General features: G+C 35.6%; 1 protein-coding gene across 2 annotated transcripts in view; it reads right to left on the bottom strand.

Annotated features, from left to right (window-relative positions):
- Positions 1 to 306: 306 nt before the first annotated feature.
- Positions 307 to 25,674, bottom strand: part of ALDH1A1 (aldehyde dehydrogenase 1 family member A1) — a 193,179-nt gene continuing 167,811 nt past the window's right edge. For both annotated transcript variants that reach the window (XM_030809867.1, XM_030809876.1), the window contains 8 exons: positions 24,990 to 25,118; positions 23,527 to 23,640; positions 18,412 to 18,514; positions 16,628 to 16,812; positions 11,649 to 11,813; positions 9,339 to 9,496; positions 5,585 to 5,659; positions 307 to 917 (listed from right to left, as the gene is read on the bottom strand). In XM_030809867.1, coding sequence (XP_030665727.1) covers positions 845 to 917; positions 5,585 to 5,659; positions 9,339 to 9,496; positions 11,649 to 11,813; positions 16,628 to 16,812; positions 18,412 to 18,514; positions 23,527 to 23,640; positions 24,990 to 25,118 — 1,002 coding nt within the window. In that variant the 3' untranslated portion in view covers positions 307 to 844. The remainder of the gene's footprint in view (positions 918 to 5,584; positions 5,660 to 9,338; positions 9,497 to 11,648; positions 11,814 to 16,627; positions 16,813 to 18,411; positions 18,515 to 23,526; positions 23,641 to 24,989; positions 25,119 to 25,674) is intronic.

Genomic DNA, 25,674 nt, shown 5'->3' with positions numbered 1-25,674 from the left:
TAAAGATCTTCAGATAATGAACCATTCATTATTCACCTATTTTCTGCAACACTTAACACATACCCAAAACTTTGTAGGAACTCAATAATTGCTTACTGAAGGACTGAGGCCATCAGTTTCAAATAAAATCTATTGATTTCAAGAATTCTTTAGGAAAATACATGTTTCTTTACCCATTTGAGAATGGGTGGATTAGACTTTTACTTTTAAATGTACCTTTATGCTCAGTTTAACACTGTTTTTAAGCGACAAGAAGAAATCACTGTAACCAAAACTTGTACTTAAAAAAATTCAAAAGTAACAAGAATCATGCAAGGTTGTTTTTATTAAGCTTTATATTCAGTTTACAGCTACATATTACAGGGATTATTTCTTTTGACAAGCAGACATGACATCCTAGGAAACTTTTCAAAACAGTCCAAGGACTTTATAACTACTGGGAACAGAGCAATTTACTCTGCAGTTAACATGTATGTTAAGTACTTCAAGGAATCACTAAGGGAAAGAAGCTAAATGCAACTGTTCCCTTTCTATAAAATGATCATCCTGGAAAAGTAGCTACAAAGAAAAATCACATAACTACGACAAAGCTAGAGAGATCATACATCCAAATTTGTCTTTTTTATTTAAGATAGGACTTGGGGGTCACATTTCAGAAGGCAAGTAATTCTTTCAGAACAAGCTACATGTCAAGTTTTCTATGGGTAGTATTAATACTAATATGATTTAGCTTATGTTTAAAAAAATCAAGAAAAGAAAAATTTTGTCTTTAAAATCTACTATATTAGTGACTGTAAGGAGATGCTTAGCTATTGAAGAGCTTCTCTCCACTCTTGTATTTTCTTTATGAGTTCTTCTGAGAGATTTTCACTGTGACTGTTTTGACCTCTGTGTATTCATGGAAACCGTACTCTCCCCTAGAGAGAAGAAAAACATACCCACAAACACCATTTAGCACAGCCGTGTAAATATACTGTAGTTCATGTTTGGTACAAGTTTGTTCTTGTTTTACCGGCTAGGGACAATAGAAAGTATTTCTTGTGTACAGAGCATTTCATATAGTAGCTAGCCAATCATAAGATTTCTGGTCTTACACAGATTCCCTTGTGGGGAAAATTTTCTTTAAAACTTTCATTTTAAATAATCATGTACTGTCAGTTGATTTCTCACAGAAATTTTCCCCTGTTGACATTATTCTACTTGATTTTAAAAACTCGAACTGAAGATGCAACAAGATCATCTTGGAGAAATGAGAACAAAAAGCTGTAAAACTACTCAAAAGACAATTCAACCCAACAAGAATTTTGTCATTTCTAGTTTAGATTGAAATAAGATGGACATAGGACAAGAGGAGAAGTAGTAATATATGATCACTACAAGGTCTACTCTAGTTCTACAGTTTTATTGTAGTACTAGAGTAGAGCTTGTATTTATCATGTGTGATTGTCATAGAAGTGGTAAGGGGATAGAAATTGATCATGGTTTCATTTTTAGTCTAATGTGACCTAAGATGGCTTTAAACAAAATATTTTGCAGCAGTAGTTTCAGCAAAATCTTTTGATTCTTGGCAAAACAAAAACCTGACCTTTATTGTTTATTTAAAGTTTTTCAATTGTTTTCTTTTTAAGAGGAGGAAGATGATAGATTGGTCTAAATTCAGGCTCGTGGGCTTTTTGCAGTTGTTGTTTTTTCCCCTTTATACAACCTCCTCTGTCCCCCACCATTTTCTTGTATAACTCTTAAGTTCAACCCAAATGATCGGGAATTAACTCGAGTCAGTTTGGACTCTGGGATCTTGTTATCAGGTTTATGGAGACCTCCCACCAGTTTTAGAAACTGACTGATTTACCCCTTGTTGAAGAGATGACTAAAAAGATTGGGCTCAGTTATTCTCTATATTGTTTTGTTGAGAGGGTCAAATTACATGTATATAAGAGTAGTCTCAAAATCCTAACACTCATGCACATGTAGGCTTACAGAAGAATAAGATGTTGATCCTTTTTTACCCCTCCGTTCTTGTGATGTAGACAGGTATGTAGAAGACATCATTTTCTGCTGGGTAACCTAATACTCTTACACTGATTATTTTCTTGGGCAATTAAGCTTTTGAAAATACCTTTTAAAAGCTTCAGTGAGCATGTTCCTTAAAGTAATTAAAGGGCTTAGCCTCAGTTGTCTGAAACCCATTAAAAGATAATATTTTAATAAGTATTTTATCTCAGGGTTAGATCAATCAACCCATGACTTTCACCAATAGGCTTTCCATTGTATTTTGGGTCATATAGGCACTTGAAGATCTCAGAAGAGTAATAAGTGGGATTTTTGTCATATTCAGGCTGAAATATGTCCTGCTTCTTAGGATTCCTATGCCTATACTATATCTACAACATAGCCCCGAACATCTGTTTGGATTTCTCTTCATCTTACTATGTCTGTGAGTTACTATTTGTATACTTCTGAAATCTTCAATGTACAAATCACCTGGGACCTTATTCAAATACTGATTCTGATTTAGCAGGTCTCGAGTGAAGCCTGAGTTGGCATTGGTAATAAACTTGCAAGTGATAGCAACCTATGCTTCTTGTCCAGGGTCCACACTGTTAAAAAAAAAAGGCACTAGTACCACATTACATCTGATTTCCTCTCTGTACCCAGGATTAAGACTGGCACTAAATAAATAGGCACAGAAGACCTGTTTGCTGAACACACTTGGTAAATATCAAGAAAAAAAATTCATTTGTGTTCTCACTATACGACCATTAGTTTACACTTCCTTGCTCCCCTTTTCTATGGGACAGGAGGAAAAAAATATGGCGTGAGGGGCTGAGAGCCAATTAAGTTTAAAATGGCATACTAGCAAAGTCTTAAAGGACCTACGTTAACCTAAGTGAAACTGAGTACAATTACACAAAGGGAGGAATTTCTGTCTTTTAACTAATCCCAGTGCCAACACTATGATCAGAGGTGCAAAATCAAGATTTGCATACTCTGTATCACCTTCAAACACATCGGGGTATGCATAACACCATTTTTGGCTCTTTGAGGACTCTGTTCTCAACTGATCAATTCTCTCTATTGTTGAGGAAAATTTGTAATTTAACTCTTGGGAGTCATTTGAGGTTATCGCCTGAGTAATAACTTGTAACTCTTGGAACATCTTGCAGGAAATGACTTGTTTATTAAGTTCACCAAATTTGATTTCAGGTAGACTTTAACTGTAGCATTCTCAAGTTGAATTTTCAAAGTAAAGAAAAACCCACAACTTTTTCCTTTGTATTTGAAAGAAATTATCTATACTATGTTCTAGATTTTTAGGAAATTACTGATGGTTGATTCCTGTTTTCAGTCCTTCTCTTGATTTCTTTATGCCTTCACCTTAAAGTCTGACCAAATTATGTTCAAAGAAATTGACACGTTTGGTCTACTTTAGTCTTGCATTCCTTTTGATTATTTTATCTTTAATGTTCTCAGTGAAATGTGTTGTTAGATAACCAGGCCAGCAACGAACCAACTGCCCTTCAGAGTAATCTAACCTTTGTTCTTAGTTTTTGTACAAAGTAATTAGTTTTGCCAAGAGATTCTCCAGTAATAGAAAGAGAAGAAACTAGGGAAGGAGGAAACCCATTTGTTGAATTTACACTTTGTGACAGTTATGTGGCTAGGGATTTAATATTCAGTATGTCATTTCACTCTCACAAGAACTCTCATTCCATCTTAAGTGGAATGTGAACATCTCCATGAAATATGAGAAAGTAGAGGCTCAGAAGTTAGGTAGCTTGAACTGGGGTGCATGGCTAGCAAGTGGCAGAATCAGGAATCAAATTCAGCTGGTCAGACTCCAGTAATGTTTTCTCAGCTACGCCATGCATTTTTGATGGGCTAATCTTTTGTTCTACTTCAGCAACATCCTAAATATATCCGTGGCTTTTCACTACTCCACTAATAAAATCTAAGTCAAATTTCTTAAATGCAGGACTTCTTAGCCTATATCATATGTAGCTCTGAAATCATATTTTTCATCCCCATATATCCACACCAATCAACCAAATTCACTAGCCCCTCAACATACCACATGTAATGTTCCATGCAAGAAAGCCCTCTTCTCTACTAATTGATATCCTACAACTTGCTTTCTGCCCTAGAGGGAGTTTCATCTCTTCTGTTAGGAGAAGTTTTCTCCTCCATCAACTGCCATTAAGTTTTCAACCACTGGATTTCCAATGGGGTCAGAACTATAGAATCTTAAGCATGGAATAGAGGCTAAAAGATCTATTTGCTTCTTCCACTCTTATCCACACTCACAATCCTTGGCCTTGTCTGACAGATGAAAATAGTGATGGTTAGAGAGAGGCCATCCTGACTTATACTCTGGTAGTGTCTAGGTTTTCTTCAATACTCTGCTCTGTACTTTAATTGCTTCTCTACCTCCATGGGATATGCAGTCCGAGTGTATTACTACTTATTTCATAGTGTATGTAGGTTATTTTGCATGTCCTGCCATCACAGCTATGTAGAGCATGGAATGTGGTGTCATGTCTCTGGGGTTCCTAGGACCTTACACATAGCAAGTGCTTAACAAATGAAAGCATATTAAGAAAGTAGACTGGTCATTTTATAATTCTCCCATTTCACTGACTCTTCAGAGATATTTGTTTCCTTGTAATTTTGCTGATTCGTTAGAGTATGGTACTCAACTATTTAATGCATTTAGAAATTGAGAAAGACACATTTTCACTTGCTAATTACAAAATGAGCAAGTTTACGATCTGTGTTTGATACTATAAGGTTTCTATTCCTTTTTTCTTCATAAATATTTACATTAATACATGTAAAAAAGTTTTAAGAAATAAAATGACTAAAATTGCTTAAACAAAATCAACTAAGCATATTGCCACTACTTTCTGTACTTACATATTATATGTGCATACTTAAAAAGTCTATATACCCTGGTTTCAAAAGCAATTGAAATTTCATAAATGCATTTATATATAAATATTCTTAATGTAGTCACTACTATAAAACATGTTTTTCTCAAATTTCCTTTTAGGTTTAAATTTTAGTACTAAAAATAACTCCTTATGGTAATTAAAAATTTTAAAGTCTACATCAATAATATCTCAACAAATGGGAATCATTCCTCTTACACTGAAATTTCCTTTACATAAGTCACCTAATTTACTTATTTAAATGGTTTATTCAAATAACTAGAGTGTTTACATTTGCACCTTTCTTACAATCACCAATTCATAGTTTCCACCTCTTTTCTGGAAATGTTTCCCAAATGGATTACATTCATATATAGAGCAAGCAATTCGAAAAGCAAGCAATATTACAATCACCAATGTAAGTTGCTTAATATAGTCCCTAAAATATAGTAGGAGCTTAGTAAATTATGTTGCCATTCTGCAATCACCTTTTGCACTTATGGAGTACACCCCACATTTAATAAGCTATTTGTGCTATGAATCTCCAGGAAAGAACAGAGGCAGGTTTTATTTAAGGTGAAAACTATAAGTTAATTCCCTGGGAATGAAAATCATTTTCATAAAAATAAATATTTATCTTAATAGAACGTTAATCTTACAGTTCTCGTCCATTTCCAGACATCTTGAATCCACCAAAGGGGCACTGGGCAGATACAACGCCATAGCAATTCACCCTGAAGGAAAAGAAAAGTGCATTATAGACAATACTTAATGTGTGAAAAAAAAATCCTTTTTGGCAGTTTTAGAAATTTAGAAAGCTCCTTACAAACTCCATTAATTTCAATATAACATACTCATCTTGATAAAAAAAAAGCAGCACTATAAATTAGAATGCAGACATATATGGATACACACTACCTAGAAACAAATAGAATAGTGCAACTACATATGTGGATAGCCATTTTGGTCGTACATTGTGCCCCTGAGAAGTGGTAGTCTGAATTTATAAAAGATAGAATAGTCACTATGCTATAGGGGGAAGGATATGGTTTGCTAGAAGCTAGAATTTGTTGGATAAGTATTCATTACTGCCTATATATTGATCAGCTTGTAATTCTCTTGATGTTTCTGTACTTAACAGGCTAGAATCAATTTTCTTTTGCAATTGTAATATATATCATATTACTCAGTTTATTTTTTTCCCATTAAGTGGTTAAATAAATTGCTTAAACAGAGGCCTTGGCAGGAGTTGGGTTTAATTATAATTTATTCCCTGTCATATTTCATAAAATGTTTAAAGATGCTTATATAAACAAACATAATTACACGAATGGTAGTAATTAGAACCCAACAAAAAATTACAATAGAAGATCAAGATGGGGAAAATTAGAAATGCAGTTTTGCAGACCATAAACAATTTGTTTAGCTTTAAATTTGCTGGTGGCCAAAGTTAGCAAAATCTAATTATTTACCTGATTCTCATTATACAGAAGAGAAAAACACTTTTTAAAGGAGATTTATGTTTATACTTTTCTATCCCTTCATGCTATTTTAATAGGTGGACAACAATGTGGCTTCCAGAGCCTGGGTTAGTAGCTGGAGACTGAGGCAGGAGGATCACTTGAGCCCAAGAGTTTGAGACCAGCCTGGGCAACATAGCAAACCCTTGCCTCTACAAAAAAAATTTAGAAAACCAACCAATCAAACAAACAAAAAACCAGGGTGGCTTCCAGATAAATTGTATTATTCTTTGAAGGTTTGATCATTACTTTTATCCTGAGATAATATTCAGATGTTTTCTTTGTTAAAACACTATCCCAGTTTCTGAAGTTCCACATTCTCACTGGACCATAAAGTTCTTAACTACGTCTCTCATCCTGGAGGGATAATTCCTTTAATAAATTTACACTTATAAAAGGCAGTATTGTCTCAGCTTTGTTTAATTGCCCTTTAAATTGCGAAATCAAATACCTACTTTGAAATTATGAGTAAAATTCCTGCAACTCTGGAGTTCAGTAATTTTCCTGAAAACACCATGCAGCTATTAGGTCTGGGACAATGCCAGAAAATTATTATCTTCTAGGATATATAGTAACAAGATGGTCCCCTCTGTTTTTCATAATAGAGGAAATTCCTGATTGGGGATTCCCAAGCCCCTCAGTGGGGTGATGTCATAACAAGCTTCATCAAACAAGCATGGAACACTTTGCTAGTCAAAAATACAAAACCAAAATTTGTCTTTGTTAAAAAGTGCAGAGAGTAAGTTTGCTCATTTTACTGTAGAGTAGAAATGAAACTATTTTACTGTGAATTAACAGAGAACTGAGAAATGTTCACTTGGCAAAAACTTTGAGTTCAAAATGTTATCTGTCTTCTGTAAGCAAGTGTTTCCTCATGTGTAAAGTGGGGATGATAATATTTAATAGGATTGTTTCAAGGTATGCGTAAGATCGCTTGAAGAGTATTCCTGTTGTAGTACTTGGTATATATATCTTCAGTAAGTGGCGATAATATACATACACACAGTAACTATGCTGAATTTTATTAATGCTTTTATCATAGGCAAATTCTATATTCATCACTAGCTATACTGACTATTCAAGAAGAACTTGCTGAATTTTATTTAAGAGTCTCCCATTAGGCTCACTTCCTATTGCTGTTACAATGGCAATTAAATTGCCACATGAGCTTTGGAGGAGAAATTTAAACTATACACTGATATAATTTGTGTTAATGTACACCCTCACCTGCCCCAAATCAGTTTATACATTTTTAAAGCCCCCGAGATTATTCTAATGAACAGCCAGGGCTGAGAACCACAGCCTTAGAATATTGTATAGGTCCAGGCCAGCATAGTGGCTCAGGCCTGTAATCCCAGCACTTTGGGAGGCCCAAGGCGGATGGATCACTTGAGATCAGGAGTTCGAGACCAGTCCAGCCAACATGGTGAAGCCCTGTTTCTACTAAAAAAAGAAAAAAACAAAATACAAAGATTAGCTGGGCTTGGTGGTACATGCCTGTAGTCCCAGCTAGTTGGGAGGCTGAGGCAGGAGAATCACTTGAACCCAGGAGGCAGGGGTTGCAGTCACCCAAGATTGCACCATTGCACTCCAGCCTGGGTGACAGAGTGAGACTCCAGCTCAAAAAAAAAAAAAAAAAAAAAAAAAAAAGAAGAAGAAGAAAGAAAGAAAAAGAGAAAGAGAGAAAGTGAGAAAGAGAGAGAGAAAGCGAGAAAGAAAGAAAAGAAAGACAGAAAGGAAGGAAGGAAGGAAGGAAGGAAGGAAGGAAGGAAAAAAGAAAGAAAGAAAGAAAGAAAGAAAAAGAAAGAAAGAAAAAAAAAAAAAAAAAAAAAAAAAAAAAAAGAAAGAAAGAAAGAAAGAAAGAAAGAAAGAAAGAAAGAAAGAATATTGCATAGGTCTGATCTAGGTGTGACTTAGTGTTGGGAAGGAAAATAATCTTGGGCTATTTCCAGGACTGAGGGGCCAAAATGAGGCTAATGGGACCAAAGCGACCAAAGACGTAGTCTAGAGACTGACGGTTGAGTATAGAATGCAACAGTTTGAGAGGCACAGACTTCATGTTTATATCCTCTTGATTAAAGTATAAAAATAAGAGATATACACTGGGTCAAAAATGGGAGAGGGAGGGGATCTTCAAAATTCAATTTTTCAAAAATAACTTCAATTACCTCTAATAATCCTAGAGCAAGACGGCTGATATAAGAATATTTGCATACACAAGAGTACCAAGTAAATATTGTTTATTGGTTAAATAGAACTTATTCTTTTACCTCCCTGTATACAGCATAGTACCAAGTGCTCAGAAATTACTTGGCAATTCTTATATTGTGTTAATCAAACATCAATACAATATTTTTGGTAAGCAATTTCAAGAAGCTAGATAAAGTTAAAGAAAATATCCTCCCTAAAGTTCTTCCAATATAGCTTTTTTTTTTTTTTTTTTTTTTTTTTTTTTTTTTTTTTTTTTTTTGAGACAGAGTTTTGCTCTTGTTGTCGAGGCTAGAGTGCAATGGCATGATCTTGGCTCACTGCAACCTCTGCCTCCCGGGCTCAAGCAATTCTCCTGCCTCATCCTCCATGTAGCTGGGATTACAGGCACCACATCCAGCTAATTTTTGTATTTTTAGTAGACATGGCGTGTCACCATGTTGGCCAGGCTGGTCTCAAACTCCTGACCTCAGTCAGGTGATCCACCCAACTCAGCCTCCCAAAGTGCTGGGATTACAGGCGTGAGCCACTGCGCCCAGTCTTTTGTTTGTTTTTCAAGGCAGCAACTGCTTTGCTAGAAGGATAGGTAATTCCAAATGAAAAATCCAAGTCTGAAAAGGTTGAAGGTAGTAATCTGTTAATGTGGTTATTATTGAAAAGGCTACATTCCTTAGGTTGGACTTACCACACTGTTCCTGCCTGCAGAGCAGAGGAGATTGTTATGGCTTTATCAATGTCTTTGGTAAAGACTCCTGCTGATAAGCCGTAGAAAGTATTGTTTGCTCTTTTGATCACGTCATCTAAAGATTTAAACTTCATGATTTGCTGCACTGGTCCAAAAATCTATACCACAAGAAATAAACAAGTAAAAATAATAGGTTAAAATGAAATATTTTAAATGATATTGTAGATTTTTTTTTCCTATACACTATCCTAAATTGATTAAGATTTTGCTTCTCATCTCAGACCTATGTGTGAGAATCCAAATAGGTAACTGCAAAAATGGTAGGTGAAAACAGATAATGGTCAGGTGTTAAATTTCCTTTGGAAGAAGAAAGGGTACAAATAATTAAGGCAATATTAAGTTTCTAGATGTTGGAATTGTGCAACAAATCATTAACTTCAGAATTTCTTTTTCACTTGGGAATATTTTAAATTCACTCTCTAGTTTTTTTATCTTCCAAGTCACTACATAGAATAACAAGCCCCAGAAAGCAATCTACTGGATAAATGAATAGGCAATGATAATCTACTGGATAAACGAATAGGCAATGATTGATAATAATAATGCTTTAAATACCTGTATGCCATTGGTAAAATATTAATACTAATTACTTTTCGTAATTAGCCAAGTTAGGTAAACATCACGGGCTTTTAATCTACTCTGTAGCAAAATCTTAGGCTTAAATATATCAAACAGAATTGTTCATTAATGCAAGAGCTTATACATTCTAAACCATCCTATTCTAATCAAAGCATGAGTTCATTGGTAATGGCTATAATTGCAGGACAGAAAACAAAAATCACAATATGCTTATTCTAACCTAAAGTACTCTTTTGCTTTCACTAAGTCCCCGGTTACTGCAGCCCAAACTCAATTCACCCTGTATCTCAGCCTCAGGTAGAAGAAAGACAACTGGATTTTCTCTTTAAAATTAAGCTCCTGCATTTCAATAAAACATTTATTAAGATCAAATAAAGACTCCTGAAATTACCAGAATTTTCTGGGAAATGTGAATGAAGGAAGACAAAAATCAGAAATGACAAATGGTTTTCTGGTGTTCACCACTGATTTAAGTATCAGAAGGGAGGGGCTACCGTTCAATAGAGGTTGAGTGCGAATCTTAACATTATAAATCTAATCATATTTGAACGTAGGAACCATATACACAGCAGCTACTCTAATAAATGTGTTCATATTTTACATAATTTTAATTGAACACAGCACAGAGCTCCAGGCTCCTACTTTGAAGTAGCAAGCTAGCTGTTCTACTATATATTAATAGATTATAGGAACACAATAAATGTTTCCTTAATTGAAGATTTTTTTCCACCTCTTATCTGGTATTAATCAAGATATGCAAGAATGACAGCTCAATTTTTTTTCTAATTTTGTATATTGTAGTTAAATACTTGGTGAGCATATATATAATGTATCTACACATTATATATATATACACACACACGCACACACATATATACACTCACCAAACATTTAACTACAATATACAAAATTAGGAAGTCTAGCAGCTGAAACAAACAGGACTAAGAACACATAGAAGGTAGGGAGTGATAGAGGGGACGAATGCTGTTTTCAAATACATGGATGGTTGTTATGTAGAAAAAGTCCAGAGGGCAAACATGGAACCAGAAAGTAGAACCTATACATTTACCTCTTCTGTGGTGAGAACACTTAAAATTGACTATCTTAGCAATATTCAAGTATACAATAAATTGTTAACTACAGTCGGGATATTTACGATAGCTCTCTTGAACTTACTCCTCCTAATTGAAATTTTGAATCCTTTGACCAACATTTCCCAACCCTCATCCTCCACTCCCCCAAGCCTCTGGTAACCACCATTCCAATCTCTGCTTCTATGAGTTCTACTCTTTGAGATCCCACATAAAAGTGAGATCCTGCAGTATTTGTCTTTTTATGCCTGTCATATTTCATGGAGCATAAATTTTCCAGGTTCTTGCTGCAAATGACAGGATTCTTTTCCATTGTCTTAAAGCTGTGAAGGCAGCACCTAAAAATTGTTAAGCATCCAGATCTGTGTTGGCTGGACATTTGTGGCTGGCCCCATGGATCCCTTACTACTTTTTAGTATCTATCACAAATAACTTAAACCTCTATCAAGAACAGAATAAAGAGTAAGGTTTAGAGGGAAAGATGTTCCAAAGAGCTGGGAATTTTAAAGTGACACTTTGTATACACACAAACAGACAAAACATGGCAACAAAAAGAACAGAAGAGAATGAAACCATTTACCTCCTCTTTGGCAATGCGCATCTCATCTGTAACATTAGAGAACACTGTGGGCTGCACAAAGTAGCCTTTATTCCCCCACGGGCCTCCTCCACATTCCAGTTTGGCCCCTTCTTTCTTCCCACTTTCAATGAGGTCAAGTATTTTATCATATTGTTCCTTGTCAATCTATTTGAAAAATATCACATGAAAAGAAAAAAAGTAGTCACTTGTAAAGATAACACATTGCTGGGCCTGTTAACAAGGTCTTCAAAATGCTAAAATACTGCAATTAAACCAAATATTGAACCAAAACAGCTAACAGAGGCTCAGATTCATTCTTTGGATATATTTTCTTCTCATGACTTTTAGGGAAAAATCTCTTGAAGACAGATATTTGTATTTAACATTTATTTTATAGTTATATAGGAAAGCATTCAGCACTGCAAACACATAAAAAACACATAAATGACAATCATCATTTATTCACTCTGTAAGAAATGCCTGTTAATCTAAATACATTTACCTGGAAACTATTGTCCTGGCTGAAGTGAAAGGAGGGAAAAGAGAAAAAGAGAACTTTGATACTGGGTTTAATTAGATCTGTTGGGAAGCTTTAAGACTGTTCTTAGAAGACTCCCGAGCCTCTGTTTGATCTCCCCATTTCTGAATCACCCACTCTGACTTGTCCGATGCCCTTGGATATCCCATTCTGACCATAGTCTGGGCCCCCTTCCCAGTTCTGGTCCCACTGGGGCAGTCAGTAAACCTGCTTCCAATTTCTGGCCCGTCCTGAATGTCACCATCCTGCTCCATTAAATGAGCCACATCTAAATATATGCCAACTATTACAGAACTTAAATGGTCTTTATTTAAACACTATTTTTATAAGGAAAATAAATGAGTTTGGAGTTCTGGTTGTGAACACCAGGAACACATACCTCTTCTTCAAGCACTGAAATCCAGGGCTAATTTTCGTCTCAATTTCTATTTTGTGACATTGAATGACTGGGTGACTCTTGGATTCCAAGTAACTGGTGAGGGCTGCCTATCTCAGGTGTAGCAGGGGTTAAGGATTAAAGGAAAAACAGGAGATCTAGGAGCTAAGATGGGTTGGAGGGTGGAAGATCTTGTAGGTTTAACTTCCCACTACTTGAAAAGTTTTATGTTTCACTTTCTCTTACTCTTCTCTGACTCTGCAAATCTTCTCCATCTTCCAAAGCCAAGAAAAAGCTTCCATAAAGTTATTTCTAACTGGACACAGCTCAGCCCCCATATCTAACTAGATTAAGCACTATTTGAAACCAGAAACTATTTTCTAAAATTTGGCACAATATTTGGTACAATGTTGCTCAACAGTCTTTAGTGCAATATTTAATATAATATCCCAGAAGGAAAATATTCCTTCATTTCCGGCAGATCAAGAAAATTGTAGTGTCAAGAAGAAATATTTAAATTACTACATAGGTTGAATAGTAGCAGACTAAGGGGTGGGGTGAGATAAATTCTGCCTGGGTAAGGTATTCTAGTTTCTCAATAAATAGTCAAGGGTCCATGTCCCTCCACATAAAGCTTTCTGTCTTATTGGAACATATTAATCTGACTATGCCCTCAACATCATGATATTTGGTTTTTATTTCAAGATATATTTCCCAAGTCATCATGTTTTCCTGTCTGTGACCACGTTGAATAACCAGTGCCAGTCAAATCCCTGCATACATACTGGAGAAAAGGGCTGAAAAGCCTTATTTGTTGGAAAACTTAGATGGCCACTAACTTATAAAACTACAGGCCTTCGTATTTCAGTGCCTTGCTACTGACAATGTGGCCCTACAACCAGCAGCTGCGGCATCACTTGGTAGCCAAATGTGCTTCTTTGACCCCACCTCAGATCTACCGAATCCCCGGGCACAGGAAAGATTGAGGAACACTGGGTGGAGCTTGGGACTACAAACAAAAAATTAAGCCCTACTTAGAGACTGGTCAGTTTTGTCTGGCTAATTTTGATTCACCACAAATACAAACCTTCTTCAGAAGGCATCAGATTGACCATATATAAACTTGACCTTCTTTCTGGACACCTGGGACTGTTCAATAATGCTAGGATGTAGCTGGGGCTCTCTTATGTGATGGGCCATTGGCCTATGGGCTGGTCTATGAAATGTAATAGGTAGGTCATGATATTGTAACAGTCTCAAAGGAAACATTTTAAGGTGTTTGAATGGGTAAATTCTTTGATTCCTTAGGCTTAATGGGTTAAAGAAGATGAATTGGGAAAAAGCACTTACATGTTCTCAAATTATGCAGAAACCATGTGTCAACAAAAGCAATGAATAGATATAGAAGTAATTGATCCCTATGATAATTGTCACCATAGGTATAAATGGAAGCATGTAATTTTTATTTACTAGACATTTGAGCATGTGGACCAAGCACCCTGATGGATACATTTTATAGATTATCCAACTGCACTGCAGAATTATTCTTCAAGATTGAGGTTTCTATGCACATTCTTCACATAAGACAATAGTTTCAGGGAGGCTGGATTTTATATCCAGCCTGTAACTCAAAAGTTCATCTTTCCGCACTATTATAAGGTGCTACTCTGTGATAATTTTAATATCGTTTATGTGGATATCACAATTTCTGTTTCAAATGAAAATACTAATTTTTCCAAGTTTAAGACAATATATATTTTTTTCTATAAAGTCAAATGGAAAATCACTTGAAATATGAAAAATATACACACATGAATGCACAGATATAATAAAAATATACAAAGTATACGTATATATTTTATAACTGCTCTAACCCCCAAATACTTTGTTTGTAATCTTCAAATTTTTTTAAACTTTAATTTTTTCCCCCAAAACAAATCGTTTTGACCATTATTTTTTCTATAACCTTTTTGATGTTATATTTAATGAGGAAGATTCTGTCATTGTATTTAAAAGCCTCAGTTCACTCAACCACCCCTGGATGAGGCAATCAATAGGCTAAAGCTTAGTGAGTGAGTGTCCCCTTTGCGTAAGCTCTTTCTCCTAACAACAGATGAATATTTAATGGTAAAGGAGCCCAGGGCCTTTTAGTCTTTTGTTTCTCCAAATTCTAACATACCTACTTATCCTACTGACTCAATGGAACTTGTGATAAAAATCTATTCATTTATAGAAACTAAAGTCTTATATTAATCAGATCACTGGATTCTATTCATTTATAGAAACTAAATTCTTATATTAATCAGATCGCTGGATTATTTACTTTAGAATCTTACAAATAGGAATTTTTAAGTCTATTTTAACTTCCTTATCTTAAAACCAATGAGGTCTTCCAGCTCAATTTTTGAGTCTTTTGTTGAATTGTGAAGATGTCCTAATGGAGGAAAGTACTGCCCAACAATTAGGCATTAGGTATCTTAGGTATTCTCTCTTCTCTTCAGATGTATCTATCAATCATCTATCAATCCATCAATAAAATAAGAAAAGTGCTTCACTTTTAGTTAGATAGATAAATAATCACAACAAAAAACTTAGAATTCCATTCTTTTTGGAAATGGGAGACCAAGTCAACATTGATTTGAATATATCTCTTGGCATCCATATAGCAAATATGAAAAAAAAAGGCAACTACTTTTACGTACTCATTAAACCCAAAGACAAATACAAAATATAATGGGATTAAGATAAAACAAAGTATTACCTCACTTGCCACTTATTTTAGGGCTTTTAGATTTCAATACGTGGCACTGCCTAAGTCCTAAGATTTTCCTACTTGGATATCTTGAGATGAACAGGAAAATCCAAGACTGTCCAACTTACTTAGACTGTAAACTCCATGAGGTCCGGGATCAAGTCCTCTTTGTTCCTTTTGGCATTGCCAGGTACCCATCTCAAGTTTTAGCTGATAGCAACGTTCACTAACTTTTAGTTAATTGAATTGACTTTTGGCTTAGTGAATGAGTCAAGAATAGTGTTTGGTTTCAAATTAACAGCACGCAACACCGTAAAACCTTTATTGTGAAAGAACAGAGCCTCTAAGCTTAATGTCTAGACTCCAGAGCAGGATTTCTTGGCAGTAGTCCTGTTGGCATTTTGGGCCAGATAATTCTTTGTCATGGGGTTGTCCTGGTCATTGCAGGATGTTTAGCAGCATCTCTGGCCTCTACTCTCTAGACGTCTGTAGAGCTACCCTTTCTCACCAAGGTAATGACAACTTAAAATGTCCCTAAACATTGCCAAATGCCCGCAGGGTAAGGGGAGCAAAATTGCCCCAGTTTAGAATCACTGCTCTAGAACAAGACCCAAAGGGCAGGAAGAAATTCACAACCAAAGATCCAGAAGCTTAAACAAACAATGAACAGAGAACTATGCAAGGAAGAGGGAAAGATGATCTTTGGATGAGAGAGAGAGAGAGAGAGAGAGAGAGAGAGACCTTTACTGATAATAAAGTCTACAAAGAAAACTGAGTGCCTAGGGGAATAATTGGGCTTTAACAACTGAAATACGAAGTTTGCCACAAAGGAAACTCAGGACATTTTAGGACCCCACGCTACAATTAGGGGGTCAGAGTTACTGATGACTTGCAGAGGATTTAGGGGAGCGCTGGTTATAACTGTGGGATGGCAGCTGAGATGAAGGATTGAGGAGGAAAAAATGGTAGGAAGGTATAAGAACTTCAAAGTAGACAGAGAACTGTATATAGGAATCAAGAGGTGTGCAGATTGAGGAAAGCAAAAAATTCAGAACATTTGTTATTTTTCCTCATGTCTTTAATTCCCAGCATGGCTGGTAAACTGTTTCTAGATATGAAAACTGGGCAACACAAAAACAGGATGATTTCATTATCATTGGGAGTTAGATTGCTTTTAATCACCAAACTGGCACAGCATTGTCACCTAGGAAGGTGTGCAGATGGGAAGTAATCTTACTCAATAAAATCTAGGTCTAAAGAGGATACTTTATTCCTGTGCCCTGAAAATGCTATCCTTTCTATTTTATACTTACCTGAGGGCCTTGAGTGACTCCTGGGGTTAGAGGATTTCCAAGGATATACTTCTTAGCCCGCTCAACACTCCTTCGAACAAACTCATCATAAATTGATTCTTCCACGAAAATCCTGGATGCAGCTATACAACACTGGCCCTGGTGGTAGAATACCCCATGGTGTGCAAATTCAACAGCATTGTCCACTGCAAAGAAGACATTCACATTAAAGATATATTTTCTAAAAATTATATATTTTATATTTTTCTCAGAGGCAACATGGAGATAAAGAAAAATTTTGAGTTGTATAGTCAGACATGGGCTCAGTATAGTTTACCTCCTACCAGCCAGGTGGCAAATTAATCTTTCTGATCCTCCATTTACCATGGAAAAAATAGCAACATACAGAATCTGAAAAAATAGTGGTTACTATTACAACTTTAATATGGACATCACCAAGAATGTAGATTTGATCATGAGATCAAATCTCTTTGGAAATGATTTATATAAATATCTCCAATTATATAATTAGATGACTGTGATTATTTTTTTCAGGCCCCAGATTTTAAACAGATAATAAAAAACCTGACATGTCTATTGAATTAAATAATTTCAAAAGATTCTTAAATACTCTACTCAATAGGAAATGTGATCTTTGTGGGAAAGAAAAACAAAATAAAACAAAAACAACTAAAAAGTAACAAAAAACACTAATACTCAGAATTACTCACTGATCTTATGATTTTATTCTAGCAAGGACATTTTCAAAATCTATCTAAAGTATACCGTATTATTTCATATGTGCCTATAAACTCTTACTTATTTTAGGTGATAAAATGTGCATTAAAAGGAAGAAATAGGTTGCTTCCTTAGTAGACTCTAAACAAGAATAAAATTTTCTTTGCATTTTAATTTTCTAAATGCTGAAGATTCAATTCAATGTTATAGCAACTGGGTATTATTATTATTTATTTTGTAGACTAATTACATCTGCTTAAGTTGTAGCAGAAGCAGTTTATAGACAATCTTAGTAAAATTAGAAATCTGTCATGTTTATAGAATATTTCATAAGGTAGTGTGTTCTAAAATACTTCAATTAAGATCAAAACAGCAACATAGGCTAATTCCGTGAACCATTTGTATTTACAGCCTCTAACGAATAATGCAGTTGTGAAAGAAAAAAGAATGTTTGACCATGCATTTCTGCTAATTAACTTCTATTTAGGAAATAATTGAGAGATTCTACTTGGTAATATAATCAGAAGGAACCTAAAATATTATATAGTGGAGTTATATCAAATTTGTAGGTTTAATATACATAAACTCCACTATACTTGCTAGGAAAAAATATTTAAATATTAGGTGTAATTTTCTTCTGATCATTTCATTTAATGAATGTATGACCCAGAGTGAAGGGAGAGGGCAAATGTGAAACTGCTGTCTCTTCAGTTGGTCTCAATCCAACATCCATTCTGGAGTATCTCATTAGCTCAATGAAATGCTAATAATCACAGATATGGAATTAAAAAAATACACCATGGCACTTAAATGCAAAATGTTTACATCATCTAGGGTTTAGCTGAGGAAATGGCAATCTATTCTAAACAAGGAAGAAATTGTGTCTATTATCTATGTGTTATAACTTTAGGATGATTTAAGAGATTTTCAAGAGTAATTTTGGACTCTACACTTTGATGTTAGAAGCAAATGCTTTTTTTTTTTTGTAAAGTTCAAGTTCACTTCTGGCATTATCAGACACCAAAAACAATGAAGGACGAAAAGTTAACAAAGTGGCTTCTACTCACAGTCAGCATCAGCTAACACAATGCAAGGGCTCTTTCCTCCAAGCTCCAGGGTCACCCTCTTCAGATTGCTTTTCCCGGCAGCTTCTTTGATCAACTTGCCAACCTGAAAGGGAGCATTACAAAGGAGGAGGCTTACCCTGCTCTCATGAACACAGGTTTATTTAGCATTCTAAATTTATGTGATGTTTGTGCCACAGTAAAATTTCATTTGGGAGAAACACCAAATGGCTTTTTTTTTGAGACGAAGTCTCACACTGTCGACTGGGCTGGAGTGCAGTGGCTCAATCTCGGCTCACTGCAACCTCTGCCTCCCAGGTTCAAGCGATTCTCTGGCAAATGGCATTTTTAAAGATCTGGCACCTTTAGATATAAAAAGCTCCCTCATCCAGGCATACAGACATAAAAGGAATCAGAAAAATGCTGATTTTTCTTCATCAGCAAGAAAGCAGAGATATAGAACATGGATAAGCGATATTGATGGCTACGCAGGTTATTTTTAATTTTAATCAGAATATCATCTCTCTACAGATTGATCAGACTTATCATGACCCAGTCGCAACTTAGCTATTTCATTTTTTGTCCCTCTTCTGGCATCTAGATAACTCTATCCAGTCAAACTGACATATTCACTAACTCTTGAATCTCATCCTTCTTCTCATTATTTGTCCACCCCAACCTGGACTGCCTTCAAGTACTATTCTTCTTAGAGGTCCAGCTCATATCTTAGCTTCTCCTTAAATCCTTCTCTGATGACACTAGGTCAGATGCTAGAAGAAATGACAGGACCATTTCTTTTTCTAGTCTCCCAAAAAACCTCATGAAGTCTCCTTCAGAGTCTGATCCAGATTGTATCATTTGTATAGAAATACATTTCCCAAATAGATTGTTAACTCCATGGTAGCAGTAACAATAACATATTACTGCATACCTCTCCTCATTAGTATCTACGACAGAAGGCTCATTTAATTGCAGATTGACAGTTGTCTCTCTATCTCTTTCTTTCTCTGTCTTCCCACCCAACACACACACCTTTGAACAGTGGAACTGGATGAAAGAAATGGGATCTGTGCAGCTACCTCAGTTAGCTAGAATCCTACAGTTCTGGCTTCTTCTTTAATGCTAGTTTGCTCTTTTCAGAGGAAGACTTTGTTTTCCATTATTTTTTCCTTTGTGGATCACTTCCCATCAAGATTATTTACTATAGTTGTTTCTGGTTTTTCTATCTCTAAAAACTTGGCTGGTTCTACAATTATTTCTTTTTTATTATTTGTATGGCAGCCTTAATCCATCAACATGTTCTTTGCCTTTCTTTTTTAAAGGCAATTCACTATTTTGCTTCTTTTATTTTCTAGGTTTCTTCTTTTTACTCCACATGTCAGATTTTAATAAAAAGTTTCTATCCCAACTAAACAAGAGAGAAATAGATGTTTAGTGAGTGTATGTTTAGATTTTATGTGGTTACTGAACTAACTGCTACTGTGCATTACAGAATAGTGCATTAATATGCTAACGTTTTCATCTTATTTAAATATTTTATGTTTCTAAATCAAACCCCTAAAATATTAATAAAAAATAAATTAAAAGGAGATTTGCACTAGGGAAATTCTGTCTGAAATTTCTCTTATATGCCATTCCACAACACACTTCTTATGACCACTTTCAGAAACTGAATTTTCATTTAAGGTGGTCAGGAGTTTTTAATTTTGTAGATAAAAAATTTACTTGCCTGTCACCCTTTGATTTCTCTAAATTCTTTCTGAATTTTTTTTATTGTTTAATTTAGGTTTACTGGAGTAACTCCATTAAAGTAGATAACTTTTGCCTTGGAGAAGGTAATAAAATCAGATATATTTTTGTAAAAGCTACAGACGTCAAAAGAACGAGGATGAAGAATGATTAGAAGTATCAATGAGAAAGAAAGGCTACACTTTTGCTTAGCACAAGTTTAGATGGCAAATAAGAGGCTTGCGTTTTCCCAAAATTCTAGCTAAAGTCAAAACAAGGAGACATTAATTTTTGTCTCATGATTTCATTCCCTTATTTGGAGAAAAGTAAACATTTATCATTTTTCTCAAAGGAGTATGCAATGAAGAAAAGATAAGAACTATTAAGACTCTGGGTAAACAGTGTATTCCATGATACTGTGGCATTGCCATGTGGAGCAGAAGTAGCAAATGCTCATGAAAATGGTCTAACTTATTATGTCTTGCACAATGTGGGTAGAGTTCTATTTTATATGAATCTAATGGGACATTGTGGTGGCTCACACCTGTAATCCCAGCACTTTGGGAGGCTGAGGCGGGCGGATCATGAGGTCAGGAGATCAAGACCATCCTGGCTAACATGGTGAAACCCCATCTCTACTAAAAGTACAAAAAATTAGCTGGGCATGGTGGTGGGTGCCTGTAGTCTCAGCTACTCGGGAGGCTGAGGCAGGAGAATGGCATGAACCCTGGAGGCGGAGCTTGCAGTGAGCCAAGATCGTGCCACTGCACTCCAGCCTGGGTGACAGTGCAAGACTCTGTCTCAAAAAAAAAAAAAAAAAAAAGAAAAAAGAAAAAATTCTTACCTTGCCAAAAGTGTTGTCAGAATGGGGGGTCATTGTTACAATGAACACAAAGGATACAGTCTATTGTTTGCCTCTTTCATGACATTTATCAAATTCCTTAATATCTGCCAAGCAACAAATGTGAAGCTAAAAGAAAATCCAGAAAGAGGTTCCAGGGAGTATGGAACTAAGTTCTAGGAGTTGAAAGTAAGATGGGTTTTGTGGCTCCTAAAATCGTGTTATTCACATTTAATTCCTTAATACTTATTTAGAATTTCTTACTGTGGTGGTTTCTGGAGATAACAATGAATAAGACTGTCTTTGAGGATAATCAGCAAGAGAGAGAGACACATAACAAGGCAATAAGCATGCACTGTTATTATATGTGGTGGACAATGGGAACTCAGATGGGGTGTTTTAAAATTTAGGCTGCTCTGCTCCTGGGACTGTAGAGGCAAGGAGAAAGCCAGAGAGGGAACAGGTGGGAGCAAGTTTAGAGTAGGTTATGGCCAAGTATGAACTAAAAGCCTGGGGGAATGAAAAGATACATGGAATAATCAGGAAGAGATGGGGCAGAGTGGCAGAGATGGAGAAAAAGAAATATTGGGACAGGAAGCTTTTTTCTCACACTGTGTAAACTAGTGTAAGAAATTAAAAAGTATGGGAGGAAAGAGGAAATATGGCATGTACTGAGCACTCAGTAGGGTGATAAATGTTTTACTACTCATCAGCTCATGTAATTGTATTCTGTACAACTCAGTAAAGTTGATCTCGTCTCCATTTTACAAATGAAGAAACTCAAATTTAGTAAGGCTACTTAACTTTTTAAGGACACACTGCTAGGAGGGGTAGAGTCAGAATTTAAACCAAGATATTTTCTAGACTTTTAATCTCCAGGGACTTTTTTTAAGGTAGGTAAAGTGCTCCCCCAATGTTATAGGGGATCATGGATGAACAAAGACAAACTGATGCTGAAGATGAGATCAGCAAACAGTAGCTCCTGGTCCAGATGACCTGGAGAAGGAGTAGGCATAGGATCTAGACCAGGGTTGTTCAATCTTTTGGCTTCCCTGGGCCACATTGGAAGAAGAATTGTCTTGGGCCACACATAAAATACACTAACAGTAAAGATAGCTGATGAGAGTGAAAAAAAAATATGTCAGGCCACGTTCAAAGCCATCCCTGGCTATGGGTTGGACAGACCTCAACAGGTACATGGATTCCCTATAGGGGAGGGTCTAGAATTCTAGGCTGAGGAATTTTCACCTTTATTCCTCTGGCATGATTTCAACCTGTGGTGTCACCATTTTTAAATGTATTGCCATGTCTTGAACATTCCCACTTGTTTTGTCTACAATAAATCTTTACTGTGGGGTTTGCTTTTCCCTATCTCAATTAGGGACTTGCAGAATGCAAACTTTTTTTACTCTGCGTCTGTGAAAAACAAAGAAGACATATATATATATTTATTTACTTCATTTTAAAAAGACCAGTAAAAATAAAGTTTGATTTTCCACCATTTCTGTCTGCTATGTAAATTTGCCTTTATATTGGGGTAAATAATTAAGATTATAAAATAATCAAATTCTGCTCACCACACTATCTGGAATGTCTTTTTTGCTTCTCAACTTCCAGGAAGTTAAAAAAGTAACAATTCCTCAAAACCCAGAGCTAGTTCTAGTACCCATTTGGACATCGTCATTCCTTCCTGTGAACCCTTTTTACAGCATTTTGTACATACCTTAGTACCTTATCACACCCTGCCTTGTCTCTTGTTGTCAGCAGCTTTCTAAGATGGAGTGAAGCTCACTCTTCACTGTCTATACTGTGTACCAATGAATAACATACATTATTTTTTGCATTGAGCATCTAACAAAGTCACATAATTTAATAGAATGACTCAATAATTTTTTTTTGCATGGTACAGTATGCTTCCACCACTTTCTTTTGCTTAGGATAGAACATCATCAATAAATGGGGATCTATTTTCCCAAACTTCACCTTCTAGTCTGCTCTCCCTCCTGCCCACCGCTTCTCCTTTGTGGTTGGGGTCTTTTTCTTTAACCTTTAGGATGGTCAAGTTCAAGCCAGAGAGGCAGAAAAGTTAGTCTAGGTACCACTGAGGGAAGCTGAGTTTCTGGCTCTCTTTCACAGTGTCCAGGAGAAAGACAACCCCAAATAAGGTGCAAAGGGTGAGGCTCTACTATTTAATTTTCATAACCTATAGGATAAAATCATATTCATTCATACAAATCACTATGGCCTAATTTTCTATTATAAATCTTCCTAATAATATGACAAGGTCTCAGCAGCCATATTTCTCATCAGATAAAGTAATGGACATACTAAAAATAGCTTACTCTCATTCTGATTTTAAATAGGTGCATCATGTCATTCAAACTACATCTGCTTATATTCTATCCATATGTTTGAAGGCTAAAATAAATAACAAATCATTAAAAAGATTTTTGTTTTAAAATTGTTGGCTCAAAAATAGTTACATAAAACATACTTCATAGCTGGCAATGCAGACATTCTTAACTTTTGCCCTGAGTAAATAATATTACCTCTGTTGATCCTGTGAAGGCTACTTTGTCTATATCCATGTGAGAAGAAATGGCTGCCCCTGCTGTAGGCCCATAACCAGGAACAATATTCACTACTCCAGGAGGAAACCCTGCCTAAAAGGTACAAAGTTTAAAAGTTACAATACAAGAATTTAATTGAAAAAAGAGGAGAGTAGGGGATTGAGATTGTCTCTTAATGTCAACCTTATGAGATGCTCTGGAAAAAAAAAATTCACCCAACTGGTTCTATTCTTTAGTCTTATTATGTCATTTCTAAGCACACATAAAAAAATAACTTCAAGGGTTGCATTATTGAGGGATAATTTCTTGTCAGGGTAAGTCCATACTCTATGAATCATTGCTCCAGTGATGGCTCTTTCAAATTTCATAATGCTAACTCAAAAAGATTGTATGTAAAAAAGTGTTTGGTAAGTTACTTATGTAGAAAGTAAGTAACATGTTTATTATTCCCATCAGCAAAAATAAGAAGCTGAAGGGATCTCACATTTTTTAGTTCCTAGCTGTTGTTGATTGTTGAGAGCATAACTGCTGAGTTGCAAATTCCCATTGGCGTTACTTAGTAAATTGTTAAGTAAGTACTGTCATCCCATTCATGATTCAATATCACAGGTGATTTCAATCTTCATTAAAGATTCAGGTAGAAGGCATGGGAACTGAGTTGGGCACATTACAATTTCACGTTATTTGCATCAAAATGTTTCATTTTGACATTTCTTTTCCCTGTTTTTAATTTGAATAAATAATATCTTTAAAAGATAAGTTCAGTTTTGTAACTTTAAGTTTCTAGTGATTAACATTTATTTTTTAAGATTTGGTAAGATGAACAAAAAAGGACAATAAATTGTTTGCAAGTATATTAACACAATCTAGATAGTTGATGAAAATGTTTTACGTGCTCTTTTACTGCGTTTGAACAGGAAGATAAATTCAGAGGAACTCATAATAGAAAACTGAATATAAACATATCCACTCATGAGTAGATTGAAAAGTGTTTGGAAATAATATGGCTCAATATTACAAACAAGCATATTGGCATAGAGGCCCTTTCAACCTTACATAGATTAGTTTACACAATTTTGCAGAAAACGCTAGGCCATCAGTGGCAGGTACAAACCAGCTTAATATTTCAACATTTGAAAGAATGCTACATTAATTTCAACATGAATTTATGTTCATGAGAGTTGGACAAAGAAGCAAAAATGTGATCCCAAGGTGACTGTTTGACACCAAGCCTTTGCGTTTGGCTTCCTGTCTGCATTTGGGCAGAGATGAATTTGGGGTGACTGCCAGAAATTGCAGCCAGCAGTCATGCTAAATGTATTCCCCCACTGAACAGGAGCCATCTGTAAATAATGTACTTTATAGTAGCAACAAATGAGGTCTTCCTATTGTAAGTTAGGATTCTTGAGTCCTTGTACATATTTTGATTTAGGGAGACTTACCTCTTTTATTAAAGATGCCACGTGGAGAGCAGTGAGAGGAGTTTGCTCTGCTGGTTTGACAACCACTGTGTTTCCACAGCTCAGTGCAGGCCCTATCTTCCAAATGAGCATAACCAACGGGAAATTCCACTAGAAAGCAATATGTAACAATAGATTCTTTGTATTGCAAAAGGCATATTTGCTAATCCAACTTCCACATTATACACCCCCTGTAGATGTTATGTAATAACTGTGTAGTTTTGTGAAATCATCTGGCATATTATACTTCATTGCTAAAAGCAACTAGTAAATGCTAAAACGCTCTGAGTAAACCAGATATGAGATATGAGAAGGAAGTAGGAGAGAAGCTCAAAATTTAATCAAGTGCTGTTGAGTTATTTTTCTACCAGGAAAAAAGAAAATCACTGCATGGTTTGGCTTATTATGAAGCACACTGTAAGTTATCTAAAAATGCTTAAAAAGGATGATTACTCTCCTTCTCCATAGGTCACTTATTGTAATTATTTACCCAATAATATTATTTAGTAGCTTTTATTTCCAGGAAAAATATCTTGCTAAAGACAAAGATGTCCAGGGTCCAGAGGCCAAGTACTTGGGTTCAAATCTCAGCCCAATCACTGACCAGTCATGTGAACTCATACAAGTTACGTGCTCTCTGTATCTGATTTCATCATCTGTGAGTGCT

This window comes from Nomascus leucogenys, chromosome 1a (genome assembly GCF_006542625.1).
Source record: "Nomascus leucogenys isolate Asia chromosome 1a, Asia_NLE_v1, whole genome shotgun sequence".
NCBI lineage: Eukaryota > Metazoa > Chordata > Mammalia > Primates > Hylobatidae > Nomascus > Nomascus leucogenys.
Note: the sequence above shows the minus strand (reverse complement) of the source record. Positions and strands in the feature narration are given on the sequence as shown.